General features: G+C 36.8%; 1 protein-coding gene across 1 annotated transcript in view; it reads right to left on the reverse strand.

The window, feature by feature from the left end:
- Positions 1 to 8,916: 8,916 nt before the first annotated feature.
- LOC123547523 (uncharacterized) overlaps positions 8,917 to 15,793 on the reverse strand; it is a 33,565-nt gene continuing 26,688 nt past the window's right edge. Inside the window, exon 11 of the mRNA XM_045334696.2 lies at positions 8,917 to 14,647. Within this exon, the coding sequence (XP_045190631.2) occupies positions 12,715 to 14,647 (1,933 nt within the window). The 3' untranslated portion in view covers positions 8,917 to 12,714. The remainder of the gene's footprint in view (positions 14,648 to 15,793) is intronic.

Here is a 15,793-nt window from a genome sequence, read left to right on the forward strand (position 1 = left end):
TTTATGTTCCTTGTGTTTTGTTGTCCATTACCATTACATTGACAAGTCTTTGAAAGTGTTCCTTGCTGTTGAAAGGCTTAAAATCTGTTCATCTCAAATGATGGTTGGTGGTTCTACCTGTGCAAGATCATTTGGTTCCAAAAACATGAACTATCAGTTAGCTGGTTTATCATAAACCTGTCCTGTATTATAGCCCCAGATACAGAGTATATTGGGGCTTTATTGAAATTGGGCATGAAAGTCGGTGCTGCTGCAATTCTTTGCAGGGGGCATGTATCTGATATCGTTGCATTTAAAAATACCATCAGTGTACATTGATGATCCAGGTCTAAGGTCGAGGTCTCATTTGGAGATCAAAGGACTAATGGCTTTGTGTTCATGCGATTTTGAATTGTTGACCTGTATGACAGAGAACATAAACCAGGTCACCAGGTCCAAAATCAAGGTCACTCTTAAGGTCAACCTTGGTTTTTAGCTCACCTGAGCACAGAGTGCTCAAGGTGAGCTTTTGTGATCACCCTGTGTCCGTCGTCGGCGTCATCAACACTGTTAACACCCTAGAGGTCACAATTTTGGCCCATTCTAATGAAACTTGGTCAGAATGTTACCCTTAATAAAATCTTGAATGAGTTCGATATTGGGTCATCTGGGGTCAAAAACTAGGTCACCAGGTCAAATCAAAGAAAAAACTTGTTAACACTCTAGAGGTCACATATTTGGCCCAATCTTAATGAAACTTGGTCAGAATGTTACCCTTAATAAAATCTTGGATGAGTTTGATATTCGGTTATCTGGGGTCAAAAACTAGGTCACCAGGTCAAATCAAAGGAAAGGCTTGTTAACACTCTAGAGGTCACAATTTAGGCCCAATCTTATTAAAATTTGGTCAGAATGTTACCCTCAATAAAGTCTTGGATGAACTTGATATTGGGTCATCCGGGGTCAAAAACTAGGTCACCAGGTCAAATCAAAGGAAAAACTTGTTAACACTGTAGAGGCAACATTTATGACTGTATCTTCATGAAACTTGGTCAGAATGTTAATCTTGATTATCTATAGGTCAAATTCATATCTTGTCAGGTGGGGTCAAAAACTAGGTCATTTTCAAAGGAAAAGCTTGTTAACACTCATAGAGGCCACATTTAAGACTGTTTCTTCATGAAACTTAGCCAGAATGTTAATCTTGATGATCTTTAGGTCAAGTTCGAATCTGGGTCATGTGGGGTCAAAAACTAGGTCACAGGGTCAAATCAAAGGAAAAGCTAGTTTACACTGTAGAGGCCACATTTATGACCATATCTTAATGAATCTTGATCAGAACGTTAAGCTTGATTATCTATAGGTCAAGTTCAAATCTGGGTCAGGTGGGGTCAAAAACTAGGTCACTAGGTCGATTCAAAGGAAAAGCTTGTTAACACTCTAGAGGCCACATTTATGACTGTATCTTCATGAAACTTTGTCAAAATGTTAATCTTGGTGATCTTTAGGTTAAGTTAGAATCTGGGTCATGTGGGGTCAAAAACTAGGTCACCGGGTCAAATCAAAGGAATAGCTATTTAACACTTTAGAGGCCACATTTATGACCATATTTTAATGAAACTTGGTCAGAATGTTAATCTTGATGATCTTTAGGTCAATAGGTCAGTTGAGCGATACAGGGCCTTCATGGCCCTCTTGTTTTAACAAAACTGTCTGGGGGTATTACTCTCATTCAGTGATGGCTTCAGTTTAAAAATGAAGACATCACAACAGTGCTGGACACAGTAAAATTTCATTGTAAAGAGCAGGGTCTTGCCAAAAAGTAAGACTGTAAAACACAACATCTGTTTAGGTCATACACTTCTCTGTGGTACAAAGTACATTTTCATTCTGATGTACATTGAATGACGTTTTCATAGAAACGGCAAGATAAGCTTTACCACACAGAATGACACAATGGCAAAAAGTCCTGATTACAGAATCCTATAACTGTAATGGTTTCCAGTCAACAACTGGAAAATGCTTCTGCATAAGGATGGTCAGTAGATGACAGGTATTGTTGGCTCACCTGAACCAAAGGTTTAGGTTGAGCTTTTGTGATGGGGCTGTGTGCATTAGATTTTCACATTTAAACTACTACTCCTGAACCACTTGATGGATCATCACCAAACTTTGTCTGTAGTATACACCGTACAGTACTCTTTCAAGTTTTTATATGCCTGTTCTGAAAAAATTAGGCGTATTATGTGATGGCGTGTGCGTCTGTCTGTCCGTTGTAATTCATGTCTGGAGCATAACTTCATAACTATTATAAGTTGACTTCAAACTTGGCTTAAAGGTAGTAGCCTACTAGATGGTGAAGCTTGAACCGGCTCTGTAGCACAAAGGTCAAGGTCACAAATTGAGCTCAAAGGTCAAAACTGTCCATCATTTTTCATGTCCGGAGCATAACTTATTAACCCGTCAAGGTATTGACTTTAAACTTGACATGTAGGTAGGTAGTGATGAAACAATATGCGAAGAAAATGAACCTGGCCTGTAGGTTTAAGGGCGAGGACACAGTCTGAGCTCAAATGTCAAATCTGTCAGTCATACTGGTATTTAGTGTCCGGAGCATAACTTATTAACCATTCAAGATACTGACTTCAAATTTGGGTTGAAGATAGGTGGTGATGAAACTAAATGCAGAAAGCATTAACCAGGATGGTAGGTCAAATCTGCCAATCATATTTTGTGTCCAGAGCATAACTTAAAAATTATTAGATGTATTTACTTGGAATACTAGTATAGGCAGGAAATGATGTGCAGACTGAAACAATCTACATTACTCCCCCGCCCCCACCCCTCCTCCCTGCTCTATTTTTAGCTTTGTTCAGGGTAAGCTATTAGTATAAGTGGATACTCCAGCATCCGTAGTTCAACGTCCTGCGTCCAATTTTTAGATGAGCTATTAGTATAGGTGGATGATTCGTCATCCACATTTTCACTTAAACATTTCCTCTGAAACTACTGGTCAGAATTACACCAAACTTAAGTCAGTTGCATCCTGGCTTGGCCCTCTATCAAGTTTGTTCAAATGGTTTACCTTGGCCCCTTTTAGGAGCTGCCAGAGCTAAAAATAGAAAAAACCTTTAAATAACTTCTTCTCATGAACCTCTTGATGGATCTTCATCAAACTTTATCTGTAGCATCATTATAAGGTCCTCTACCAAATTTGTTCAAATGGGGGTAGTTGGCCCCTATTAGGGGTTGCTAGGGCTAAAAGTAAAAATACCTATTAATGACTGTTCAAGTCATGTTTGAAAGTCCATTAAACTTGTCTTTATCTCCAAATGACATCAACAAAATTGAACAGTTTGCACTGTTTAAACCATGTATTATCCAGGAGGATATAAATCGTACTTGTATATGTTCATAAAACTTGAGTCTGTTGCATCATTACAAGGTCCTCTCCGAAGTTTTTTCAAATGGGAGCAGGGGCCGCTAGAACCAAATTAGAAATACCTTTAAACAACTTCTTCTCGTGAACCACTTACTGGATCTTCATCGAATTTGATCTATAGCATCATTATAAGTTCCTCTCAAAATTTTGTACAAAAGGGAGCACTGGCTTAGGGGCCACTTGAGCCAAAATTAGAAATACCTTAAAATGGCTTTTTCACATGAACTGCTACAAGGATCTTCATCAAACTTGGTTTGTGGCATTATTAGAAGGTCCCCTCCCAAGTTTTGTTCAATTAGAGGCACCGGACTCCTTTTAGGGGCCACTAGAACTTACAAGAGGGCCATGATGGCCCTATATCGCTCACCTGTTACCATTGCACTTGAGGACAAGAAGGTCCTCAGAAAAAATATCTAAGTCCACAGGACAGGAACAACAAAGGGAAGAAATTTAACCAAAAAGAAAATAAAATTCTAACAAGGTACAGATATGTCAAAATACACCTAAAAATTGGAGGTACCATCCACGTTGTACCACAAAAAAGTGGTCTCAGTTTTTCCCTACAGCCAATAATAAAAAAGTTACTAAAAAAAGCTATTTATAGTAACTTAAAAGGGAAGTAATTTAAAAACAAGAGGGCCATGATGGCCCTACATTGCTCACCTGTTATCATTGCACTTGAGGACAAGAAGGTCCTCAGAAAAAATATCTAAGTCCAAAGGACAGGAACAACAAAGGGAAGAAATTTAACCAAAAAGAAAAATTCTTACAAGGTACAGATATGTCAAAATACACCTAAATATTGGAAGTACCATCCATGTTGTACCACAGAAAAGTGGTCTCAGTTTTTCCCTACGGCCAATAATAAAAAACTTACTAAAAATAAGCTATTTATAGTAACGTAAAAGGGAAGTAATTAAAATAAAAATCATTGTAAGTGAACAAAAGAAGGATCTGCCAAATAAATCTGTTGACATAAATGCAATTTCAGATCAGTATCTTCATTAGTTACGAAGATATACCCGTTTTAATTTGAAATAAAGGGAGGTAATTTGACATAAAATCAGTCCATAGTTACCTACCCTGATTGGCTCAGTCCAACTAAAGACAATAATGAAATTTCAAATAAGTCCTATAAGTACTTACTGATATAAATCCATTTTGATTACAATCAGGGGAGGTAATCAGATATGAAATAACTCTGGAACCTACGATTGGACCTGATTTGTCATGGAGTCCAAGATTTATTGTTGTTGAAGATATTTTGGAAGTTTGTATCAAATAAAACCATAAATGAAGTATCAATAAGGCTGCAAAACCCAAAATAGGCAATTTTGGACCTTTAAGGGGCCATAACTCTGGGACCCATGATGGAATCTGGCCAGTTCAAGAAAGGAACCAAGATCTTGTGGTAATACAAGTTGTGTGCAAGTTTGGTTAAAATCAAATCATAAATGAAGCTGCTGTTGTGCAGACAAGGTCAAAATAGCTAATGTTGGCCCTTTCAGGGGCCATAACTCTGGAACCCATTAAAAGATCTGGCCGGTTTAAAAAAGGAACCGAGATCTTATGGTGACACAAGTTTTGTGCAAGTTTGATTAAATTCAAATTATGAATGAAGCTGCTATTGTGCAGACAAGGTCAAAATAGCTAATTCTGGCCCTTTCAGGGGCCATAACTCTGGAACCCATGATGGAATTTCGCCAGTTGAAGAAAGGAACCAAGATCTTATGGTGATACAAGTTGTGTGCAAGTTTGGTTAAAATAAAATCATAAATAAAGCTGCTATTGTGCAGACAAGGTCAAAATAGCTAATTTTCGCCCTTTCAGGGGCCATAACTCTGGAACCCATAATGGGATCTGGCTGGTTCAAGAAAGGAACCAAGATCTTATGGTGACACAAGTTTTGTGTAAGTGATTAAATTCAAATCATAAATGAAGCTGCTATTGTGCAGACAAGGTCAAAATAGCTAATATTGGCCCTTTCAGGGGCCATAACTCTGGAACCCATAATGGGATCTAGCCAGTTCAAGAAAGGAACCGAGATCTTATGGTGATACACGTTGTGTGCAAGTTTGGTTAAAATAAAATCATAAATGAAACCACTATCGTGCAGACACGAAATTGTTGACGGACGGACGCACGGACTGACGACGGACGAAGGGTGATCACAAAAGCTCACCTTGTCACTATGTGACAAGTGAGCTAAAAAAATTATTGTAAGTGAACAAAAGAAGGATCTGCCAAATAAATCTGACATAAATGAAATTTCAGATCAGTATCTTCATTAGTTACGGAGATATACCAATTTTAATTTGAAATAAAGGGAGGTAATTTGACATAAAATCAGTCCATAGTTATCTGCCCTGATTGGCTCAGTCCAACTAATGACAATCATGAAATTTCAAATAAGTCCTATAAGTACTTTCTGATATAAATCCATTTTGATTACAATCAGGGGAGGTAATCAGATATAAAATAACTCTGAACCTACGCTTGGATCTGATTTGTCATGAATCCAAGAATTATTGTTGTTGAAGTTATTTTGGAAGTTTGTATCAAATAAAACCATAAATGAAGTCTCTATATGGCTGCAAAAGCCAAAGTAGCCAATTTTGGACCTTTAAGGGGCCATAACTCTGGAACCCATGAGAAAATCTGGCCAGTTCAACAAAGGAACCAAGATCTTGTGGTGATACAAGTTGTGTGCAAGTTTGGTTAAAATCGAATCATAAATGAAGCTGCTATTGTGCAGACAAGGTCAAAATAGCTAATATTGGCTCTTTCAGGGGCCATAACTCTGGAACCCATTATGGGATCTGGCCGATTCAACTAAGGAATCGAGATCTTATGGTGACACAAGTTTTGTGCAAGTTTGATTAAATTCAAATCATAAATGAAGCTGCTATTGTGCAGACAAGCTCAAAATAGCTAATTCTGGCCCTTTCAGGGGCCATAACTCTGTAACCCATAATGGAATCTGGCCAGTTCAAGAAAGGAACCAAGATCTTATGGTGATACAAGTTGTGTGCAAGTTTGGTTAAAATAGAATCATAAATGAAACCACTATCGTGCAGACAAGAAATTGTTGACAGACGCACAGACGGACGGACGTTCCAACATATGGATACTTATGTGGCTACTCTTTTATTCTCTCTATTGTTCTTTTAGCCACGTAAGAGAAAAATAGCCACATGAAAGCCTAACCGAATGAATGACATCAAAGAAAAAGTACAGTTACCTATTGTTCCTATAGCCACCTAAGTATGCAAATGTGAGCTCGCACAGACGGACGGACTGACGACGGACGAAGGGTGATCACAAAAGCTCACCTTGTCACTATGTGACAGGTGAGCTAAAAATAGGTGCCTTTTTAAGACTTCTACTTATGAACCGCTTGAGGGATCTTCATTAAACTTGGTCATGTAGCATACTCTTCCCACATGACCCAGTTTTGAGTATGACGTCGTTTTTTCTATTATCTGACATAGTGACCTAGTTTTTGAGCTCATGTGACCCAGTTTTGAACTTGACCTAGATATTATCAAGATAAAAATTCTGACCAATTTTCATGAAGATCCATTGAAAAATATGGTCTCTAGAGAGGTCACAAGGTTTTTCTATTATTTGACCTATTGACCTAGTTTTCGAAGGTACGTGACCCTGTTTTGAACTTTACTTAGATATCATCAAGGTGAACATTCTCACTCATTTTCATGAAGATCTCATGAAAAATATGGCCTCTAGAGAGGTCACAAGGTTTTTCTATTTTTATACCTACTGGCTTAGTTTTTGACCGCACGTGACCCAGTTTCGAAACTGACCTAGATATCATCAAGGTGAACATTCAGATCAATTTTCATGAAGATCCATTGAAAAACATGGCCTCTAGAGAGGTCAAAAGATTTTCCTAATTTTAGACCTACTGACCTAGTTTTTGACCACAGTTGACCCAGTTTTAAACTTGACCTAGATATCATCAAGATGAACATTCAGACCAACTTTCATACAGATCCCATGAAAAGTATGGCCTCTAGAGAGGTCACAAGGTTTTTTTATTATTTGACCTACTGACCTAGTTTTTTAAGGCACGTGATCCAGTTTCAAACTTGACCTAGATATCATCAAGGTGAATATTCTGACCAATTTTCATGAAGATTCATTCAAGGGTAAGGCCTCTAGACAGGTCACAAGGTTTTTCTATATTAAGACCTACTGACCTAGTTTTTGATCACAGTTGACCCAGTTTCAAACTTGACCTTTATATCATCAAGATAAACATTCAGACCAACTTTCATAAAGATCCCATGAAAAATATGGCCTCTAGAGAGGTCACGTTTTTTCATTATTTGACCTACTGACCTACTTTTTGAGGGCATGTGACCCACTTTCGAACTTGACCTAGATATCATCAAGATGAACATTCTGACCAATTTTTATGGAGATCCATTCACAAGTTTGGCCTCTAGAGAGGTCACAAGGTTTTTCTATTATCTGACCTACTGACCTAGTTTTTGATGGCATGTGACCCTGTTTCAAACTTGACCTAGATATCATCAAGATGAACATTCAGACCAACTTTCATACAGATCCCATGAAAAATATGGCCTTTAGAGAGGTTACAAGGTTTTTCTATTATTTGACCTACTGGCCTAGTTTTTGAAGGCACGTGACCCACTTTCGAACTTAACCTAGATATCATCAAGGTGAACATTCTGACCAATTTTCATGAAGATCTCATGAAATATATGGCCTCTAGAGAGGGCACAAGGTTTTTCTATTTTTAGACCTACTGACCTAGTTTTTGACTGCACGTGACCCAGTTTCGAACCTGACCTAGATATCATCAAGGTGAACATTCAGACCAACTTTCATACAGATCCCATGAAAAATATGGCCTTTAAAGAGGTCACAAGGTTTTTCTATTATTTGACCTACTGACCTAGTTTTTGAAGGCACGTGACCCAGTTTCGAACTGAACCTAGATATCATCAAGGTGAACGTTCTGACCAATATTTTCATGAAGATCTTGTGAAATATTTGGCCTCTAGAGAGGTCACAAGGTTTTTATATTTTTAGACCTACTGACCTAGTTTTTGATGGCACGTGACCCAGTTTCGAACTTGACCTAGATATCATCAAGGTGAACATTCTGACCAATTTTCATGAAGATCCATTGAAAAGTATGGCCTCTAGAGAGGTCACAAGGTTTTTCTATTTTTAGACCTACTGACCTAGTTTTTACCGGCACGTGACCCAGTTTCGAACTTGACCTAGATATCATCAAGGTGAACATTCTGACCAACTTTCATAAAGATCCCATGAAAAATGTGACCTCTAGAGCGGTCACAAGCAAAAGTTTATGGATGGACGCACGGACGGACGACGGACGCCGCGCGATCACAAAAGCTCACCTTGTCACTTTGTGACAGGTGAGCTAAAAAGTTATGATGCTTGACCTACTTACTAAACTAATGATAAACGAGTGTACACAGTTTCAAAGCTATAGCTCTTGTATTATTCATGAAAAGTGGATCTAAACAAGAATTTTAATGAAGAATTTACAATTTTCTAAGAATATTCTGAAGAAAAAAAATGCAAGTGTGAGTTATGGTTCTTAGCCAACAAAAAAAAGGCAACATACTCCTCAAATGATGGTAAACAAGTGTGCAAAGTTTTAAAGCTATAGTTTTTGAGAAAATGTTAACCTAAACAAAAATATTAACCACTCAACAATCAAGTACAATAGCTTGTTGATTTTTTTTCAAAATTCAGACAAGATAAAAATTAATTTTTAAGAAACCATGTCATGTTTTCACCACTACCTCTGCATAACAATCACCACAAGAAATACACTGGAATAATTTGCCACAGTAAAGTTATGGCCAGTTTTAAAATGGAACTACATGTAACAGTTATATCCACTTTTTATGCCACCCACCCTTCAAAGAAGAGGGAGTATATTTTTTCGCGCAGTGTCTGTTGGTTTGTCTGTAGACCATTTGGTTTTCTGAATAATAACTAGAGAATTCTTGATGTCATAACAGTCATACTTCACAGGATGATTGCCTGCATTCAGTTGATGACCCTAATGTTTTGGAGGTAAATAAGTCCAAGTTACCTGGAGACTGAAAACAGTTTATCTGCAATTACTAAAGAATGCTTTGGCCTACAGTTGTGAAACTTCATATGGTCAAGAGGACTCTAGGGGTCAGTTGGTCAAGGGTCAGCTAAATAACTAACCTACAATCTTCATAGAATGATTGCCTGTGGTCACTAGATTACCCCTAATGACCCCTGGGGGTTCATTAGTCAAAGGTCTTTGTAATAGTGACCTCGAGACTAAAAACACCCTCAATAACTAAAGAATTATTTGGTTAACAGTTGTAAAACTTCATAGGATACTTACTCATGTTCTGTAGATGTACCCTACTGTATTAGAGATCATAAGGTCAAAGGTCATGGTCAGTCAATGATGAATTCTACTGTTTTGGGGTCAAGGTCTCTGAAACTTCTTCACCGAGAATAGCGTCTGCTAAGTAACGGACTGATACCTGAAGCATGACCAGTTGCCTGTGCACCTGTAGCTTGTGTAGTTATTCATGCTATACAAAACAAATAGTGCTCATTTATGAAAATTAAGTTTTATTACATGCTGAAGTCGATTAAAAAGTCAAAAACAAAACTTTTATTGAAAATTCCCAACTTTAGTTTGATTAAAGACCTATTCATTAAAATAATGATGGACTTTTTTTTCTCCGACGTAGGCATTTCTCAGACTGTTTTACTGAAATGCTATAAAGTGAAAATATGGGAAAGTTACTGAAATTATACTAGACAGACTTCTGCTCTTCGGTTCAGCATTTAACATTGTTACATTAACGTTTCAAATTACATCATCTACATTGGCATGTTGCAACACAAAAATCAATTTATTTTTTTATTATTGCACAAACGAATCAATTTATTTATCTTTTAATGGCGAGGACAACTGAATTTCTATATATCTGAACAAAACTTACTAAAGTTTCATGAGTGGTGTTCACGCTTCGTTTAGTACAGACAATTTACCACCTCGATATCCTTATTTATTATACATATTTCATAAATATATGCATTACGAAAATCTTCTTGGTTCCAATTTTCCAAATTTAAAAGTCCTTGAGTGTGGACTCATCATATAGCACCCTATGGAGCAGCATTTTATATAAGAAGTCCAGTAATAATACCCAAGGGTGATTGCAATGAAAAAATTTAAAGACATTTTCATATTTTGTTTATTAAAGGATTAATGTATACACTTCGGTTACTTACACGCAAAATGTTCTAAACAAGAGGGCCAAGATGGCCCTAGGTCGCTCACCTGAGAAACACACCATAACAGTGTAAACATGTTTGACCTAGTGATTTCATGGAAACAAATATTCTGGCCAATTTTCATTCAGATTGGATCAAAAATGTGGTCTCTCGAGTTTAAACAAGAATTTTCTTAGAAATGACCTAGTGACCTAGTTTTTGACCCCAGATGACCCATATTCAAACCTGACCTAGATTTTATCAAGGCAATCATTCTGACAAAATTTCATGAAGATCAATTGAAAAATACAGTCTCTATCGCATACACAAGTTTTTTCTTTGATTTGACCTAGTGACCTAGTTTTTGACCTCAGAGGCCCATATTCAAACTCGACCTAGATTTCATCAAGACAATCATTCTGACATAATTTTATGAAGATTAATTGAAAAATACAGCCTCTATCGCATACACAACGTTTTTCTTTGATTTGACCTAGTGACCTACTTTTTGACCCCAGATAGCCTATATTCGATCCTGACCTAGATTTTATCAAGGCAATCATTTCGACCAAATTTCATGAAGATCAATTGAAAAATACAGCTTCTATTGCATACACAAGGTTTTTCTTTGATTTGATCTAGTGGCCTAGTTTTTGACCCCAGATGACCCATATTCGAACTTGACCTAGATTCCATCATGGCAATCATTCTGACCAAAATTTCATGAAGATCAATTGAAAAATACAGCCTCTATTGCATACACAAGGTTTTTCTTTGATTTTACCTAGTGACCAACTTTTCGACCCCAGATGACCCATTTTCAAACTCTACCTAGATTTCATCAAGGCAATCACTCTGACCAAATATCATGAAAATCAATTGAAAAATACAGTCTCTATCGCATACACAAGATTTTTCTATAATTTGACCTAGTGACCTAGTTTTTGACCACAGATGACCCATATTCAAACTCGACCTAGATTTCATCAAGGCTATCATTCCGACCAAATTTCATGAAGATCAATTGAAAAATACAGCCTCTATCGCATACACAAGGTTTTTCTTTGATTTGACCTAGTTTTTGACCCCAGATGACCCATTTTCAAACTTGGCCTAGATTTCATCAAGGTAATCATTCTGACAAAATTTCATGAAGATCAGTTCGAGGGCTCAGAGCGAAACTAGTCTATCTGCTTCTATTTCTATATACACTTAGACTAGTTTCGCTCTAAGCCCTCGAAACTGTTGAAAAATACAGCCTCTATTGCATACACAAGCTAAATGTTGATAAACAACAGACGACGGACATCGGCCTAGTTTTTGACCCCAGATGACCCATTTTCAAACCTGGCCTAGATTTTATCAAGGTAATCATTCTGACAAAATTTCATGAAGATCAGTTGAAAAATACAGCCTCTATCGCATACACAAGCTAAATGTTGATAGACGACAGACGCTGGACATCGAGCAATTACAAAAACTCACCCGAGCATTACCTCCGGTGAGCTAATAAAAAGTAAAGTATTTTACGTTAGATGCACATTATTTTGGAAAGTTTTAAAGTGCTAAAGGATGCATTGCAAAGAGAAATTACGCAATTCAATTTCAAAACAGACAATAGATACTGAACAACTATCATACCTAAGTATGGTAAGGTACGTTAATTCCAGGATTACTTTTATTCAGGTGAAACTTTTTTGTAAAATGACATCACATGACCTGTTTAGGTCAATAAAATGTTACAGGAAATTTTAACATTTATTATGGAAGTTCTAACTTCAATCTGAGCCAGACAGAAGAAATGACTGGACTAGCAGATGTGTTAAATGGACTACCGAACATGACAAAATATATCTAAGTAAGTCAACTAAGACTAGAACAACCAAGAATCTATCACAAAGATTTCTTGAAAAAAAAAATTATGTAAAATGTAAGTAAAATGACTAGATAACTCCATAACGCCTGTTCTGAAAATTGGTCAAAATCACATGTGAATTTCAACTGTTTCCTTCTAGCAGTTCTGTGATACACAACTCCACATTGTTTTTACATTTGTTCAACATTTCTCTTGCTGAATACTTAGGTATATGTGGTAACACTGACAACACTAGTTTCACTTTGTCCTCTGTCTCATCATTGTTAACATGGTGTGAAGTATCGGAATCATAGCCCGAGTCGAACCTCTCCTGTCTGGTGCTAACATTCACATCATCCCCTATTCCCCTACTATCTATTCTAGCCGTTCTCTCAGACCTTTCCTTACCGCTAATAGATCCACCAGAAATACACGAGTTTCTGACTGGACTCACATTTCTAGAACTAGTCTTGGCCCTAATAGAACTATTTGTGGTACAGGCATTTCCAGCAGGCACTGTGATACCCAGTTCAATATCTGGTAAACTTTCTCCACTCTCACTACCCTGAGATAAGGAAATGTCTCTACTTGTACCCCCAGTCTCCACACCTTCCGAATCAATAACATTTGATGCTAAAACATCTTCCTCATAATCTATTCTTCTTGTCTCACACCTTTCAACATAAGAATTTTTCCCTTTGTCTTTCTGAAATTTCTTCACATCACAATTGGCGCCTTTTTCAATATGGCTAGAGAGGTTCCGAGAAGGACCTACTTTTTCTTTAAAACTTTTATTTTCACTTTTATCATCTTTGTCAGCAAAAAGATCATCCCCTGAATTATATCCATCAACCTGATCGTTTTCATCATGGTCCGTTGTTAACTTTTCAATGTCATCAGAACACCCTGTCTCTGTTTTTACTTTAACTTTCTTAGAATATGACAAACTTGGTTCTGTTTCCAAGGTATGAAGTACTTCATCTTTAACTCTTCTCATTCTATACACTTTACCAAGCACATTTCTAGGAGTCTGATGGCATCTCCTTTCATCTGCTGTATCCTTAATGCCTTTTGAAAATGCAGTCTGCAATACATTGGTCTCTATACACTCTTTTGCTGGAGTAAAACTGAACTGAGCAGTTCTTGGCTTTTTCTTATTCAAACTTTCACTATCACTGTTACTGGAATAAGATTCATCAACAAAATTTTCATCAGGTTTGAAAATAAATTCTTTTTTGTAATATTTTCTCTTTACAGGCTTTTTATTTTCACTAGGTGATTCATACAACAAATGGTCATTAACAACAGTATCTTTCCAAATACTATCTGAATATGTATTTTGAGTTGTATCTGTACGTGTGCCCCTTGAATTTACATTCAACAAATGACTACTATTAACATCATTTTTGTAACAAACCCTTGAAGAATTCAAACCATTTAGTGGAACTTCATTCACAGATGTGACATTCATATTTTCAGATTCAAAGTTACTATAAACATTTTGTTTTGAAAAACCAGAGCTAGACACAGTTTGTTTCCGGTTAATTTTGGGTCTGTATGCGTCTGTATGTTTTTCTCTAGATTTTCCACCTGAAGATGGATAGTGGAGAGACCCACCTTCAGTACAATGGTACTGCATCAGAGGGTGGTGCTCAGATTCAATGTCCCTACCTACTCCACCAGCCTCTTCTCCACCCCGGCGAGTGTCATACTTAGATCTTTCAAGGACCATAGCCAGATCAGCATCAATATCTTTATCATCATCTACGACATGAAGAGTCTTTTTATCTGTATTACTTACTGTTTGTTTTCTATGATCTTTATATATATCTGGTATACTGTCCAACACATTATTTGCCTCGGAAATTTCAGTTTTTGATCTTTCAATAGCTAATCTCATTTCCTCATCAAACAATAGGTCAGCTGGCACTAGATTCTTTGCTTGAACATTCTTAGTTTTGGTTACAACATCATCTACATATGAACTTGTGTGTAATGATGTTTCAGCACATGGCTGAGGTTTCTTCTCTGACAATTCCGACTGTAACAAGTTGTCAAAGTCACCTTTCTTAACCCTGAAAAATAATAACTGTCAATATCAAGAAAACATTTTCTACTTCGAACATGAAATGCATTATCTTGAATTTAAGCAAATAACTTCTCCTATGACCATTGCTAAACAAGACTGACTAATAAAACCCCTTCTAAGATCTGTTGTAAAGTTACAAATTTGTTGGAATGGCTCTGGACTATAACTGGAGTAGATGCATGTTCATGCAATGGCAAAAGACCATAGCAAATCTCACCGATTTAGAGCAAAATCTCCCCTGCTCGATTTGACAAAGATGGACAAAATTCCCACTCTGATTTTTAATAAAAAAATTTCTAATTAAACGAAGATAATAGAAATGAAAAATTAACAATTTTTACGATGATAATCATCAATTCTAAATGGAATGAAGTGAAAATTATAATAGGCAAGGGTGGTTTTGTCCGCCTTGGTCAAATTGAGCAGGTGAGGGGGAGGATTTTTACCATATCCCGACACCTAAATACTGACTAGTATTGACATATTCTCAGTAACTGACTACTTCCACACATAAATCAGAAGTGGAGAAAAACAATGGAAATACTGGAAAGAACATACATTACTACTAAATATCTGAACCTAAATCTCAAATCAATATTAACAAGAGCTGTCCGTAAGACAGCCAAGCTCGACTATTTGAAATATTGTCACAGAAGCAGGAAATTATTACCCAAAATGTTAAATATCAAAAGAGTTTTAAGTTCAAAAGGGGGACATAATTTGACCAAAATACAAATCAGAGTTATGGGACTTGATGTTATCAACTAGTTTTATAACCCCGAAGAAACATGTTAAGTTTCAATTCAATATCTGCATTAGTTTTGGGGATAGTAACTTGCATTTAAAACTTTAACCAGAATTTTCTAAGTCCAAAAGGGGACATAATTTACTCAAAATACATGTTAAGAGTTACGGAACTTGACCCAGTGAGGTTGGTAATTGACCTAGAAAAAGAATAAATAAGTTTAAAAGCTATATGCCTTTTGGTAATAGCTGTATGTACTTGCACGCAAAACTTTAACCAGGATTTTCTAAGTCCAAAAGGGGGCATAATTTGCCCAAAATACACGTCAGAGTTATGGGACTTGGTGCTATCAACTAGTTTTATAACCCCGAAGAAACATGTGAAGTT

Source organism: Mercenaria mercenaria, chromosome 9 (genome assembly GCF_021730395.1).
Source record: "Mercenaria mercenaria strain notata chromosome 9, MADL_Memer_1, whole genome shotgun sequence".
NCBI classification, from domain to species: Eukaryota; Metazoa; Mollusca; class Bivalvia; order Venerida; family Veneridae; genus Mercenaria; species Mercenaria mercenaria.